At 57.2% G+C, this 13,223-nt stretch overlaps 1 protein-coding gene across 2 annotated transcripts in view; it reads right to left on the bottom strand.

The window, feature by feature from the left end:
- ADAMTSL4 (ADAMTS like 4) overlaps window positions 1-13,223 on the bottom strand; it is a 134,210-nt gene that overhangs the window by 104,232 nt on the left and 16,755 nt on the right. For both annotated transcript variants that reach the window (XR_012656852.1, XM_032790120.2), the window contains 2 exons: window positions 6,102-6,171; window positions 59-888 (listed from right to left, as the gene is read on the bottom strand). Coding sequence is in view for 1 of the 2 variants with exons in the window: in XM_032790120.2 (XP_032646011.1) it covers window positions 59-888; window positions 6,102-6,171 (900 nt within the window). In the remaining variant the exon portion in view is untranslated. The remainder of the gene's footprint in view (window positions 1-58; window positions 889-6,101; window positions 6,172-13,223) is intronic.

Here is a 13,223-nt window from a genome sequence, read left to right as displayed (position 1 = left end):
CCCAGGTCGCGAGCCCAAGCTGTGCCGCAGGGGACCGACAGGGGACCCTGACTCTCACCTCCTGGCGGCGCGGGACTCCTGAGTCGGGGATACCACCCACTTGGACCCGAGGGCACCGTGTCGGGAGCTGCTGGCTGCACCGCCCGCCTCGTGTCTGCCCCACCGCTCAGGTTTGAAGAGGGGGAGTGAGTCCTGGGCAGGCAGCCGTGCCGGTGCTGAGCTGCTGCGTCTGAAGGGTTTTTCTGGGCTGGAGGTGGCGGGGGCATCCGGGTGGCGCAGCCGATGCGAAGAGTGGGCCAGGCCGCGGCTGGAGGCTCCTGCTTTGCCAGACGGGTCCTCTTCCTGCCTTGGGGCACCGGGGGCAAGGGCTGGGTCCCTCCTGCGGCTGGAGTGCGGGGAGGAGGCGTCTCGCAGCGGGGACAAAGGCAGCTGCTCCGAGGGGAAGGACTCGTGGCGGATGTACCTGTTCTGGGGCCCATAGCGGGCGGTGGGGGGGGCTGCCCGGGTGTGGCTGGGGCCGCTGTGGAGGGGGAGGGCAGACCCGCTGTGGAGGGGGAGGGCAGAGCCACGGTGGAGAGGGAGGGCAGGCCTCAGTGGGGAGAGAGGCGCCCTCGACTCCCCATCAGTGTGAAGGGGGTAGGACGGCCGGGGCGGGTAAGGATCGCGCCGTTCCTCTGGGTACAGGGGCTGGGCATACGTGTGTGGGCCATGAGGGCCCCCCCAGGGGGCTCGCTGATAGGGAGGCAGGCAGGTGCGGACCCTTTCCAAGACCCCCACCCCACAGGGCTGGGAGCAGGATGACCATGGGCCCCAGCTGCTCCAGGCACCCGCCACTTGGTTTTCAGCTTCGTCCTCCTCGGGCACCTGCCGAGATGTCCGCTGAGGGACCTGCAAGGGCACAAGGAGATGGCCCAGTCACCGGGGGGGCTCCCTCAGGAGGGGCCTGTCCCCAGCTCCAGGCCGAGGTGACGCTGCCGCACCAGCTGGGCTCTCACACCCTCCGATTGGCCATGGCCCTTAACAGCAGAGGACATCCACTCCGCTGGGGGGGGCTCAGGCCCCCACCTCCCCCCGTGAGCATCTGACCAGGGGCTTCACCCCCTCTACACAGCGTAATGCCTGACCCAGCAGCCAGGGCTCAGGGGTGGCATTGGGTGCCCAAGGGGCAGCTTCAGCCCAGATCTCTGGGGCTGGGACAGACGGAAAGATCTGGGCAGATGGAGCCTCCTGGATCCGGCAGCAGGAGGGTTGGTACCTGGGAAGAGACCAGAGCAGGAGGAAGAGAAGCCAAAAGACAGGGCTGAAGGGAAGCCGGCTGGGTTGAGGGGCACAGACCTGCCCAGTCAGCATTTCCTTTTGTTTCCCTGATGCTTAACGCAGGGCGCTTCCCCGTACCCCCCCACCTCAGCTGGCTCTGCCTTGCCTGGCCTCTGCCGGGTGCCTCAGACAGAGGGACAATCCCACGCCAGGCGGGGCGGGCCCAGCTGTGGGGAGCAGACTGGGGACTTTATCGCTGCCCAGCTGTTCGCTCCTCCTCGCTACAGCATCCCAAAAGCCCCTGGCCTGGAGGGCTCATCGTTAGCCAAAAAAGGAAATTAAGAAAACGAACGTGCTCACCGATTGCCAAAATATTTGGCCTGGTTCAGGAGTGCCTCAGAGACAGATAGTGCTTGGCTGGCTTTTAACAAGGGCACAGGTACCGTGGGGAGGGCTGTTAAACCCACTCAGTGCAAAGCAGAGCACTGCCACTGCCCCCTCCAAACATCCCTCCCACACCCCACAGTTTGGGGACCTCTGCTCTAGTGGCTCAGATCAAGCCAGACAGCCTGGCTGCAGCTTCATCAGGGGCGGGGAGGGGGGGAGGAGGGCTATGTATTTTTTTTATAGCTCAGTCATCGAAAGGAGATTCTGCTAAGGCTCAGCATCTCCAGGGGAAGCATCAATGACCTCTGGCACTCATAGAGCGTTTTCATCAGGAGATCTCAAAGCACAGTGCAAAGCAGGTCAGGATCTCATCACCATTTGACAGATGGGGAAACTGAGGCAGAGCAAGGGGAGGTCAGGGGTAGAATCTGGGTCTCCTGAGTCCTACGCCACTATTCTAGCCCCTATGCAACACTGGTCCTAGGCTGAGAACTAGCAACTCATTCCATGCAGGACAATGGCAAACAGCTGCCAGATGGGTGTAATGACTGTCCCCCAGTAACACTCCAGGCTGCATTCAAACCAGTAATCTAGAGCTCCCTGTGACGAACTGGGACTGTTCCTAATGTTTGCTCTGAATACTGTGTTGGTGCCTCAGTGTCCCCTAGGCAGTTCTTAAGTATCTGGCAGAGCAAAGGGCCAGTGCACCTAATGCCTGGCACTCTGTATCCTAGCAACTGATGGCCTGGGCCCCTCCTCTGCAAAGGTGCCAACTGCAGGTGTTGGAGACAAAGGGATCAGGTGACCTCCTGGCCCGGGAAAGGAGCTGAGCAGAGAGGAGGGGCTGGAGGGGTTGGTTAGTCTGGAGCTACCTGGGGATAAGGAGTGAAGTGCAGACCTAGGGGTCTGGCTCACTGCCCCCCAGAATGGACCCGGCCGAGGGGTCTGGTTCGCTGTATCTACAAGCTCTGTTTTAGACTCTGTTCCTGTCATCGAATAAACCTCTGTTTTGCTGGCTGAGAGTCACGTCTGACTGCAAAGTGGGGGTGCAGAACCCTGTGGCTTCCCCAGGACCCAGCCTGGGTGGGCTCGCTGTGGGAAGCGCACGGAGGGGCAGAGGATGCTAAATGCTCCAAGGAGAGACCCAGGAGGTGAAGACGTGTGAGCTTCTTGCCCTGAACAAGTCTGCTCCGAAGGGAGAGGAGGCTCCCAAAGTCCTGCCTGGCTTTGTGGGGAGCAGTTCCAGAGCATCGCCCGGGGACTCCGTGACACTCCCGTCAAACAGCCTCCCCCCATGAGCCCGTCCAGGCCCCCGTGTCCGCATCAGAAATTTCTCACGTTTTTCTTTTCATGTCCAGGGACGCTGAAAAGTGCCAGCGGGCCAGGCCGGGAGTTCCACACCGGGGACCCGGCCGCCCTGCACCCGGCACTTTCATCTGCTCCCAGAGAAGCAGTGGAGGTGGGTGGAGGGAAAGAGATTTCAAAAGATTTGGGGCCCCCTCTCCTTCCACCCCAAGAACAACAGCACCTTAAGGAACAACACAGCCAGACTGAGAGCCGAGGGCCAAGTCTGCTGCTGGCATCAACGGGCGCCAATCGACTGGAGTCGATCTGGAGCAAAGCCGATTTACGCTTGCTGGGGCTCAGGCCCACGATGCCTCAGAGCCTTTCTAGCACTCGGAAGCATAGCTGCCGGTGCAGTATAAGCAGTGGGGGCAGGTCTGGATACAGCCCCGCTGCCCCTTCACACAAAGACTCTGGGCAGCTGCTTACAGCATTCTAGTCCCAGCTCTGTCACTGACCTGCTGGGTGACTGTGGCTGGCTGCTGTGCCTCAGTTTCCCCTATGGCTGTTCAGACTGTGAGCAAGGGGGCAGGGACTGTCTCGCACGCTGTATCTCTGCAGTGCCCAGCTGAGGGCTTTCAATGCTACCGTAATCCTGTGGCGTAGTAGGCAGAGCACTGGCCTGGCATGCAGGATCTACTCCCTGCTGCGGGTTGACCTGGGGCAAGTCATGGCCCCGGGCCGTGCCTTGGTTTCCCCCGCTGTAAAAAGTGGGGACTCATACTGACCCCTTTTGCAAAGCGCTTTGAGATCTGCTGGTGAGATGAGCTAGGGATTGTTTTATCGGATTATTAATCAGCTCTTCTCTGGGTTGCTTCTGCATGTAAGGATCCGGTTGACTTCAGGGCTTGGAACAAGATAGGGAGCATTTCACCTCCAGGGTGCTCGCCCCTGCCCTGCCCTGAGCCAGTAACAGCTGAACGTTGAGACCATGTGCGAAGGAGATGGCTGCATCGGGGGGGCTTCCAGGCAGGATGACAGTCAGCTGTTGAGTGATGCCCGGAGCCCCTACTCCGCTGTCCCCAAGCCTCAGCTGCACACCCCTAGCAGCAGGGCCCGCCGCTCCAAATCCCAAACTGCCCCAGCTGAGGGCCTGATCCTCCGACTGCTGGCGCCTTGTGTGTCCGTGTGCCCAAGTGGGCGCAGAACACCAGCAGATCAGCACAGTTGCGTGTGGCGCTCACTGACTGGGCACAACATGCAGGGCAAAGGGTGAACGTCGGCTCACGACTTGGCTTTTGCGCGGGGGCCTCTGGTGCCTAAGAACACTGGCGCAGAAAGGGCTGGGGGGACGGGAACTGCTTGGCGGAGCCAGGGAAAGCTCCGTTTTGCAACACACAGCCAGGTTAGCAATGCTGCCCCGGATAAACACATGCAGAACCACCCCACCTCGTAGAGTGCTTGGCTTCCCCCTCAGCCCAGATTGCTGCTGATTTCCACGGGCTGTAAACACCTAACACGGACAAGATGCTGCTCCTGCCCCCGCCAGCGCTCACTGCAACATACCAAGGCTGCAGGGAGAACACTGCCTGCTGGCTCGGCTCTTTGGGAATTTCCTCGATGACGGTGGTTCGGAAGCTCCCCTCCCCCCCAGCATGCCGCTTCTCATAGACTTTGTCCGTGATGTGATGCTGTGTTTTAACACACATCGCCCCTGCCCTGGCCTCTCCTCCAGCCCACAGGCAGCCCTGACATGCAGGCTGCCCGCAGAGCCCCCAGACGGAGAATCTGGTGAAAGGAAGAGGCTTTTTGCCCAGAGAACCTGCCCACCTCGCACACTTAGTGCGCTCCCGTCCCTGTTCGGTGCCGCGTGCATACAGCTCCCATGGCGTATGCAAATCCCAGGGCAGAATCTGGCACGAATCTTAAGCCTCTTTCTCCCACTTATTTCTGTACCTCCCTCTGCTACTGGTTAACCCACGGCCTGATCTTTACTTGTTCCTCCAGAGATGGGATTGGGTGGGTGGGGGAGGTGCTCTGACTCTTACACTATACTCCCTTCCAGCATTAGGAATGGAACCCAGGAGTCCGGACTCCCAGCACCCCTCCTACTCTGACCACTAGACCCCATCTCCCTCAACTCTCAGCTGGGAATAGAACCCAGGAGCCCCCCGCCCCCCAGCTGCTGTGGCAACACTGTGACTTTCCACTACACTTGTGACCCCTGCACACAGGGCCTTGCCTGGACCTTGGTGTAATTTAGAGCAGCCCTGAGGTTGCTCTAACTCATGCTCTGCTTCTCACAGCCTCATATGCGCTGGGGAAAGCAGAGACTAGCCAGAGCACAATGTGCTCGAGCAACATCCCTGATCCACCCCCTATGCAGGGGGCTGGGAGCAGGGTGAGCACCGGATGCTTATGCCAGGGGAGGCCCCGGGATGAGGGCTTTCTCAGGGGAATGTTTCCTGCCTGAATAGCATAAAGGAGCCTCAGCGTCATTGAAAATCAGGCCCCAGGGGGTTATCCCTGCCCTACCATTCCCACTTGCTCCTGCTTTGCCTGATTTTTAGCCACTTCTGGGGCAGAACATGGCAGCTGTTTAACAGCCCACAGCAACATCCCAGGCAGTGCAGTGCTGGAGTACAACATACCCAGCCCCAAGGGAGGTTCATGGAGGGAGAACACCATCTACCTCCAGTTGGGACTGGCCAGTACAACCCCCCAAAAAGCACCAGGAGATTGTGACTGACCAGGTGCAGCCAGCAAGTTTGGCGTCACCCTCAGAGAAAGGAGAGCGCCCCCTATGGGGCACCTCCCCATTGCTTTCCAGGAGAAAGGTCTCCAGGTCACCAACCCTGCCTAGCGTCCCAACCTGGCCCTGGAGGAGGGGGCCGGGGTCTATCCCCGTTAGCCCTGCGGGGCCACCCTGGCTCCAGGGGAGAGGGTGTATCCCCATTAGCCCAGCAGCAGACCCCAAGAGGGATGCCCCAGCCAAGTTTCTTGAGCTTTTTTAGCTGGTGATGAGGCCTGTGACTCCAGGAAGTGGCGATGCACATGTGACATTGGGGCTGATGAGATCACTCATGGACGAGCTTCATGCTTCCCAAGCTGCTCCCCCACCCCACCAATCCACCCCCCTGCCCAGCTGTAAGATCCTTGGTCTGGTGACTCACCTTCCTGCTGCCTTGGCAAAGCTGGGCCGTCAGCAGGGCCAGAGCCAGGGCCAGTCCAGGCACGCAAAGCCTGGAGAGAAACCAGAGATGCTGCCGTTAGCAAGAGGAGGTGCCCACCCTGCTGCTCCAATGCCCTGCTCCCTTCGGTCTCCATTAACCCCTCACTCTCCTGGGCAGCCCCCCTTATCCCAACACCTCACAGCTGCTAAGGCTCAGTGGCTGTTCCGGGTTGGCCAGCCTCCTCCATCCGTCTCCGCTACTGGCCCGTGTAATCTGCTGCACAGATTTTACCCGAAGCAAGAGCAGCGATGCTTTCTTACCTTGTGGCTAGGACTCCTGTTCCTCCACTAGCGCCAATGCCCCAGCGCTCAACAGCAACCTACAATACCAAATCAGACTAGAGGATCAAAAGGTCCCTGTTGGCCTTGGAGTTTGGGAAACCATAAAAGCAAAGCATCCTGCCCCAGCAACCCTACCATAATAAACCTGCACGTGCTCCCCCTGTACTCATGGGCAACTCTCCAACAACAAGCCTGTATAGGTAGCCCCAACACCCAGGAGCAACAAACCGGTATGCCCATGAGCAACCCTACAATAACAAACCCCTCGAGGACTCCAGCGTTCGAAGCAGCACTCAGAAAAGCACCTTCAACTCAGTAACACTTTGGCCACGATTTTGTGCCGCTAGCAGCCCGGGCTGCATTTGAACCCAGAGCCTTGAGCCATCTCCCATTCCCAAGCCACCTGGGGCAGGGAGGGGTTTGACCTGGCATCCGCGTAGCAAGCAGCTCCCTACCCCAATCCCGTCACGCTCCTTGACCAGCACTGGAGACAAACCAGCGCCCTGGAGATAAAAAGGTCCCGTAATCCCAGTTCCTGGGGGCGTCACTGCCAAAAAATTCAGAGCGGGGGGAGGAAGACTACGTCCAATGTCAGGCACCACCCTGGAGCATACAGACCTACCAATACTCTGGAGGGTGGCACAAACCAAGACCAGCAAAGACCCCCCCTTGCCCATGCACCCCAGAACTATCTGAATGGGGGCTCCTGTTTGAACCAGTGACCTAGTTATACTCCATTGCTGCCTCCTGAGTCATCCACTCTCCTCCTGGACTATGAGTTCACAGAAATTGGCCCAGCATCTTCTCTCTCTCTCTCTTTTTTCTCCTCCAAACAGCAAAATAGCGACTCATCGTCTTTCTGACCCACTCGTCCCCGCTCAGAGGCCCTGCTCCTCTCCAGGAAAAGCCCCCTCGCTCCTTTCAGCACGAAAACGGGACGCCGAACTGCTCGTGAACCCTGAGTCAGCCGGGGGCGGCTGCAGCATTAACGTAACCGAGCGAGGGCCAGTCTGGACAGCACATCTTTGCCCAGGAGTTGCGGGAGGGGGCCGCAGCTCCAGTGCAGTGAGGGGGGAGCTGCGGCCTGTCCCTGGCTGGCTGGACGTTACAAAGCCAACCACTCCTCCCAAGAGAGCAGGAGTGCACCGCGCCCTCACAGCTAGTGTGCCAGAAAACCTGCCTTCTAGTCCCAGCTCTACTGCCGCATGACCTCGGGCAAGTCCCAGCCCTGCACTGTGACTCAGTTTCCCCCCTCTTTAAAATGGGGCTAAGATTATCGTCCTCCTTTGCAAAGCACATGGCGATCTCCGGACATAAAATACGGGCGAGGCATCGTCACGGTGACTAGACGAAAGACCGAGTGGGGGGAAGCTAGACGAGAACACAGGAGATAGAACAGTACATCAGTGCCTGTCCTTCTTCCAAGACACCTGCTCCTTGACAGCACCCTCAGCCCGTGTCTCGGCCCCGGGGACAGCAGAATGAATGGTATATCCACCCCACAGCAGCACAGCTCTGGCACAGCAGCTGTAGCGCCGTAGTCTAGACCGTCCCATCAGCGAGGGAAGAGGTTTCCCCCCAACTCTTCGAGAGGCTGGAGCTGGGTCAACGGAGGAATCCTCCCATCGACCCAGCAGTGTCTGCTCCGGGTGCTTGGCCGTGGCTAGGGCGATCACAAGCGAGAGGTCTGTGGAGAGGCCATTCCCAGCGAAATCCTGGTAGAAGCAGCGTCAGGGAGGTGGCAATCAGTCACCTACCAGGGCGGCGACAGGAGATCTAGGGCTAGGACCCCTCCCAGGCTATTCTTTGGTCTTTGGGGTCTGGAATTCCTGACCCTTTTCTGGACTCCCCAGGTGATCCACCAGCCCTGCCAGGAACAGAGAGGGGATCCGGCTCCCGGGGTGACTCAAGCAGGGCGGTCGCAACATGCAGGCTGGGTTTAAGGGGCGGCGGGCAAAGGAGCATGCGGTTTCACACCCAGGTGGCACAAATGGCACCGGGGAGGCAGCAAACACAGCGAGGGGATGTCAAGAGCAGCCAGCTGTGCGGGTGACTGCAGACTAAATCTGGGCTGGGCCAGGCCACATCACACATCAGGGGCCCTCACCAAGTTGTCGGCCAGTGTCTGGGGTAATGCTGACCGGGGCCTGAGACTCCTGCAGCAGCCAAGGGAGGGCTGGACGCAGCCCCAGTGCCCTGCCCACGGTGTCTGGCCCGGAGCTGCCTCTGCAGCATCCCCGGCCTGGGAAATGCGGGGCAAGACCCCTGATCCTCCGCACACGCTGACCAGAGGAGCCGGTTGAGGCCCCAGGGATTAACCAGCTGGAGAGGGTGCATCTTCCACAGCATTCCTTCAGCCAGCAGCCTGGGAAAGCCAGCCCAGCCTAGTCAAGGGCACGGGGTATTTTCAGACTGGAGGAACATGGCCAGTGGCCACAGACAGCACTAGGGGAAAAGTTGCTGTGCAAAGAAGACCGGAAAAGCTCTGCCTAAAGGGAATCCGACCCCCCGTCCAAGGTCTCTCGTGGTGGACGAAACCAGCGCAGACATTCCAGGAGGATTTGCACATCTGCCCACCGAGCCCTGAGTTCAAGGCTCCGTCTTTCCCCCAGCAAGAGCTGGCGGCAGCATGGGGGCCCCGAAGGCAGCCCAGGGAGCTGAGGCGGTTGCGTTGCTCGGTTGTTCGGGGAAGCACCTACAGCCAGAGCCCAGCAAATGTGGGATCCAGAGCTCAGGGTGCTGGGTTAAAATCAGTCTGGTCAAGGAGTGAGTCAGAAGCCAATTAAATTGATTCAGGGCAACGTTTTCAAAAGCACCTAAGGGTACGTCTACACTGCAAAGGAAAACTCAGGCTCATGGGGCTCAGGCTGCATGGCTAAAAACAGCAGTGTAGATGCTCCTGCTCCAGCTAGAGCCTGGGCTCTGAGATTGTCCCCTCTCACTGGGTTTCAGAGCCCGGGTTCCAGCCCAAACGGGAGCGTCTACACTGCTATTTGTAGCCCTGCAGCCCGAGCCCTGCAAGCTCAAGTCAATTGATCCAGGCTCTGAGATTCAGTGCCATGGAATTTGCTTTGCAGTGTAGATGTAACCTAACTGATTTAGGAGTTTAAATACCACTGTAATATAGGCTCCAAAATCACTTAGGCACTCGACGCTTTAACTCTAAAACTCATATTAAAATATCCTGCAATTCTAATTACAGTTCAGATTAAGATTCAGCTCAAATTCATTAAAATGCTGACTCAAATGATTAAGGTTCAAATTAAGATGAAGGGCTGGCCCTGCAAACTCTTACGCCCATTTAACTTTACAGTCTCGTTCGTTTCAACGGGAATGAAGCTCTTGTGTAAACGTGTACAGGATCAGGGCCTAAAATCCAAATCCAGAGTAAAATTCAGATTACATTTAGTCAAAGTAAACTTCAAACGAGATGTATTCAAATGAAGACTAAGAATCAAGTTCTGATTCCAGCAACAATTCATTTTAAATGTATTCCTGTTAAGATGCAGGATTCAAATTTGATTCATTCAGATGCAACTTAAGATGTGTGTCTTTGATTACCAGATCCTAGCTTCTAAAGCCGGACAGGACCACTCTGATTCTTTCATCTGCCCTTCCGTATAACACAGGGCAGAGAACTGCCCTGTATTAAATCCTGTTTGAACTCGAGCATGTATTTTAGAACAACATCCAATTTTAAAATGGCCAGGGCTGGTGAATGCACCTCTATCCTTGGGAAATTATTCATGGTCAGATTAAAAGTTTGGATTCCGAGTAGATTCAGATTCTAATTCTGATTCAGATTAAAGTCTTAAATTCAGAGCCTCAGACTGACTTCCTGGGGCTCTTATCCCAGCCAAACCCTCCCCTCTATCCCCTCTGAGGTACCCCTGTTAGATCTCATTCAGCTTCGTGCAATGGTCTCTGGCAGTGAACTGGTGGCAAAGCCCAGATCGCAGCCGGAAGCCGGGTGCAAGCCAAGAGGGCTGAAGGTTGCTGGCCTTTTCAAGCGCTGTCGACACAGATGAACTCTCTTGTGCTCTGTGTTTATTATTGTTTCCCCCGGCTTGGACGGGGAGCTGCAGGAGCGTTGAGCCATGGTCTGAAAGGTCGGCTTGTTCGAGAGAGCTCCCGGGAACTGCTCCACTGCCTCGGCAGGGTTGGAATTAAGTAGCTGCGGCCCTTGGCTCTGACCTCCCCTGGAGAGGGCACCTTCTTCGGTGTCTCATCTGCTCCCAGCCTGAGACGCACCCCTGGGCCCGCCCTGGTTCAAGCCTCAACGTGGAGCCGAGATCTTTGCTTCTCACAGTCCAAACCACAAACCGTTCAAGTGTCCCAAATGGCTGCTGATGTATCGCAATATGCTTCCCTTCACCACGCACCGACTCTTGGTCCCATAGCAGGACTCCCACTAGGAAGTCAATGCCAGAACATTTCCCGTGTACCTCCACTCTGTGCTCAGGCACCAGCCCTTCGCCGCTGCTCACACACCCCTGCAATCCAGCTGCTCCTGGGTTAAACAGCTCAGGACGGTAGCACAGGGTCTGAGTAGAACTCATCCAATTAGCTAGAAGAATCTGTCCTCTGAGAAAGAGGAAACACTGTTGCAATTTACGTTCTGCAGCTGTCTAATTAAATGGATGCAGAAGCCTCTAGGCTTCTGTTGTGCCGCCTGGATGCTGAGGGGAAAAAGAGGAGGCCTGATTCTCTTCTCTATTACACCAGTTTAAATCCATATTGGGCCAGATCCATAGCTGGTGTAAACTGGTGCAGCTGCACTGATGTCCAGGAAGCTGCAGCCAATATACATTAGCTGAGACTCTGACCTACTGACAATGGTGTCACTCTGGATTTACCCCAGTTTAAGTGTGATCAGAGTCAGGCTCAGAGACAGATGTTGGCTCACAGAAACTCCCTGGGTCTCCTGCTCCGCTGCCCAGCAGCCTGTGCTGTCATTTACACCCATGCAGATTCAGATTCAGCTGAGGATGTGGCCCCAGTTCTGCTAGCCATCTTGGCTAGAGCTGGGCCTTCCAGGCTTCAGGGGAAGTTTCACAACATTTACCAGGAACGTAAAGGGAGCTAGCGGAGAAGGAATGCAGGCAAGGAAGGCCACATCCCAAGCTAGGAGGCCAACGGACACTATCTGGGTCGCCATCTGAGCACCAGGAGACATCGTGGAGCCGACCAGCCCAGCTTGGGGCAGCCTCAGGCCATGCAGGGGCTCGCCAGCGAACAGGTCCCCGTGTGCAGTGTGGTGCTCAATCTCGGCCTGACATGGAGCGTGGGATGCTGGGCGTCGTAGCTTCCCGTGGGCGCAGTCTCTTGGCTCTAGCTTAATCCGTGGCTCCTCCACGGGCCCCTCTGCTCCGAGCAATGCCGGAGGCATGGCTGCCCCTTTCATCTCGCAGGGATGGGCATTGTGCTGGGCACCAGGGGCTCGGGGCAGGGAAGCTCCCACATCGCTGATGCAGAAGTGAGTTGAATTCGCTTCACTGATGGTCCCTTCTCGATGCATTTTGTGTCCTTGTCACAGCAACAGTGCGAATACATTGGTATGGGCCGGTTTCCTTCCATGTCCCCATCCCATTCCAGAACTGATGCCACCACAGGTCACCAGCAAAATCAAACCAAGGAGCTGCAGCACAGTCTCACGCAATAGCAGCAACTCCACTAGCTAGCAACAATAGCGGGCTTTTATCTGTTTGCTGCACCAGCCCCCAGAAGGAGAGACGGGGGCATGCACTCAGACTTTTAGGCTGCCCCTACATAATAGGACACTATCTGCAAAACTGCCAGTGCCTTGGCCTCACTTCCAATCCCCTCATAAAACTCACTCCTCCTGCAAACCTTACGAGAAGTGAGATTTAAAGGGGAGCCACCCCCGTGTGTCCATGCCCTAGAGCCAATCCAGAGCTCCAGGGACCGACTGATCTGCCGTGATTTCAATGGGCTTTGGATCAGGCGCTTTCTAAGTGGCTGTATGAGCCTATTAATCATCCCCTGATCTTTACCTTCTTCCCTTCACCCTGGTTTTTGCTCTGTTTAGGGCCCTCACGTCACGCTCCGCGGGGCCAGGACCGAGCATTTAGCACCTGGCCCGCTTGTGTGTCCAATTAATGTTCTAAAATTCCCTGTGAATGGTTGGGATCCCCTGCCTTGCAAACCCGGATGGCTGGGAGCATCCTTCTGCTCTTGGGGGTGGGGTCAGCCTCAACAGCGGGCGGACCCACGTTCATCATGTCTCAGATCCTCGGTCTGACTGGCTCAGCTGCCAAGTAAAAGGACGGGCTTTCTACCCACCAGCCCCACACCTTCTCCCAGGCTCGTAAGAACCACCCCACGATCTGTGTGGTTTAGATGCCATCCCGCACGTGACCCTGACCCCGAGGGGCTAAGCCAGAACTGAATCCACCTGATCCTGAAGCTGGGCTGGGCGAATGGGAATAGACAGATGCCAGCTCCCTCCCCCAGAGCTGAGATGGCTCCAGGGGGCTAGCAGGATAAGTACTCATCCGTGTCACTAAAGGAGCTCTGATTCTACATGTGCACACATACACACACGTGTACACACACACGCATCCCCACGTGTGCACACACTCGCACACCGATGTCTGCATAAGAAGGGGACATCAGTTGTCACTTTTCTGACCCCGGCCACCTGGTAATATCCAGTAAGTAGGAGCTGGGCGAGGGAGAAGAGCGGAGTTGCCCCGGCAGAACAGACTGTCGGCTCGTCAAGTCTGGCATCCCTGCCTCCGGCAATGGCCGAGACCTGATG

This window comes from Chelonoidis abingdonii, chromosome 11 (assembly GCF_003597395.2).
Source record: "Chelonoidis abingdonii isolate Lonesome George chromosome 11, CheloAbing_2.0, whole genome shotgun sequence".
NCBI lineage: Eukaryota > Metazoa > Chordata > Testudines > Testudinidae > Chelonoidis > Chelonoidis abingdonii.
This window is presented reverse-complemented; position numbering and strand designations above follow the sequence as displayed.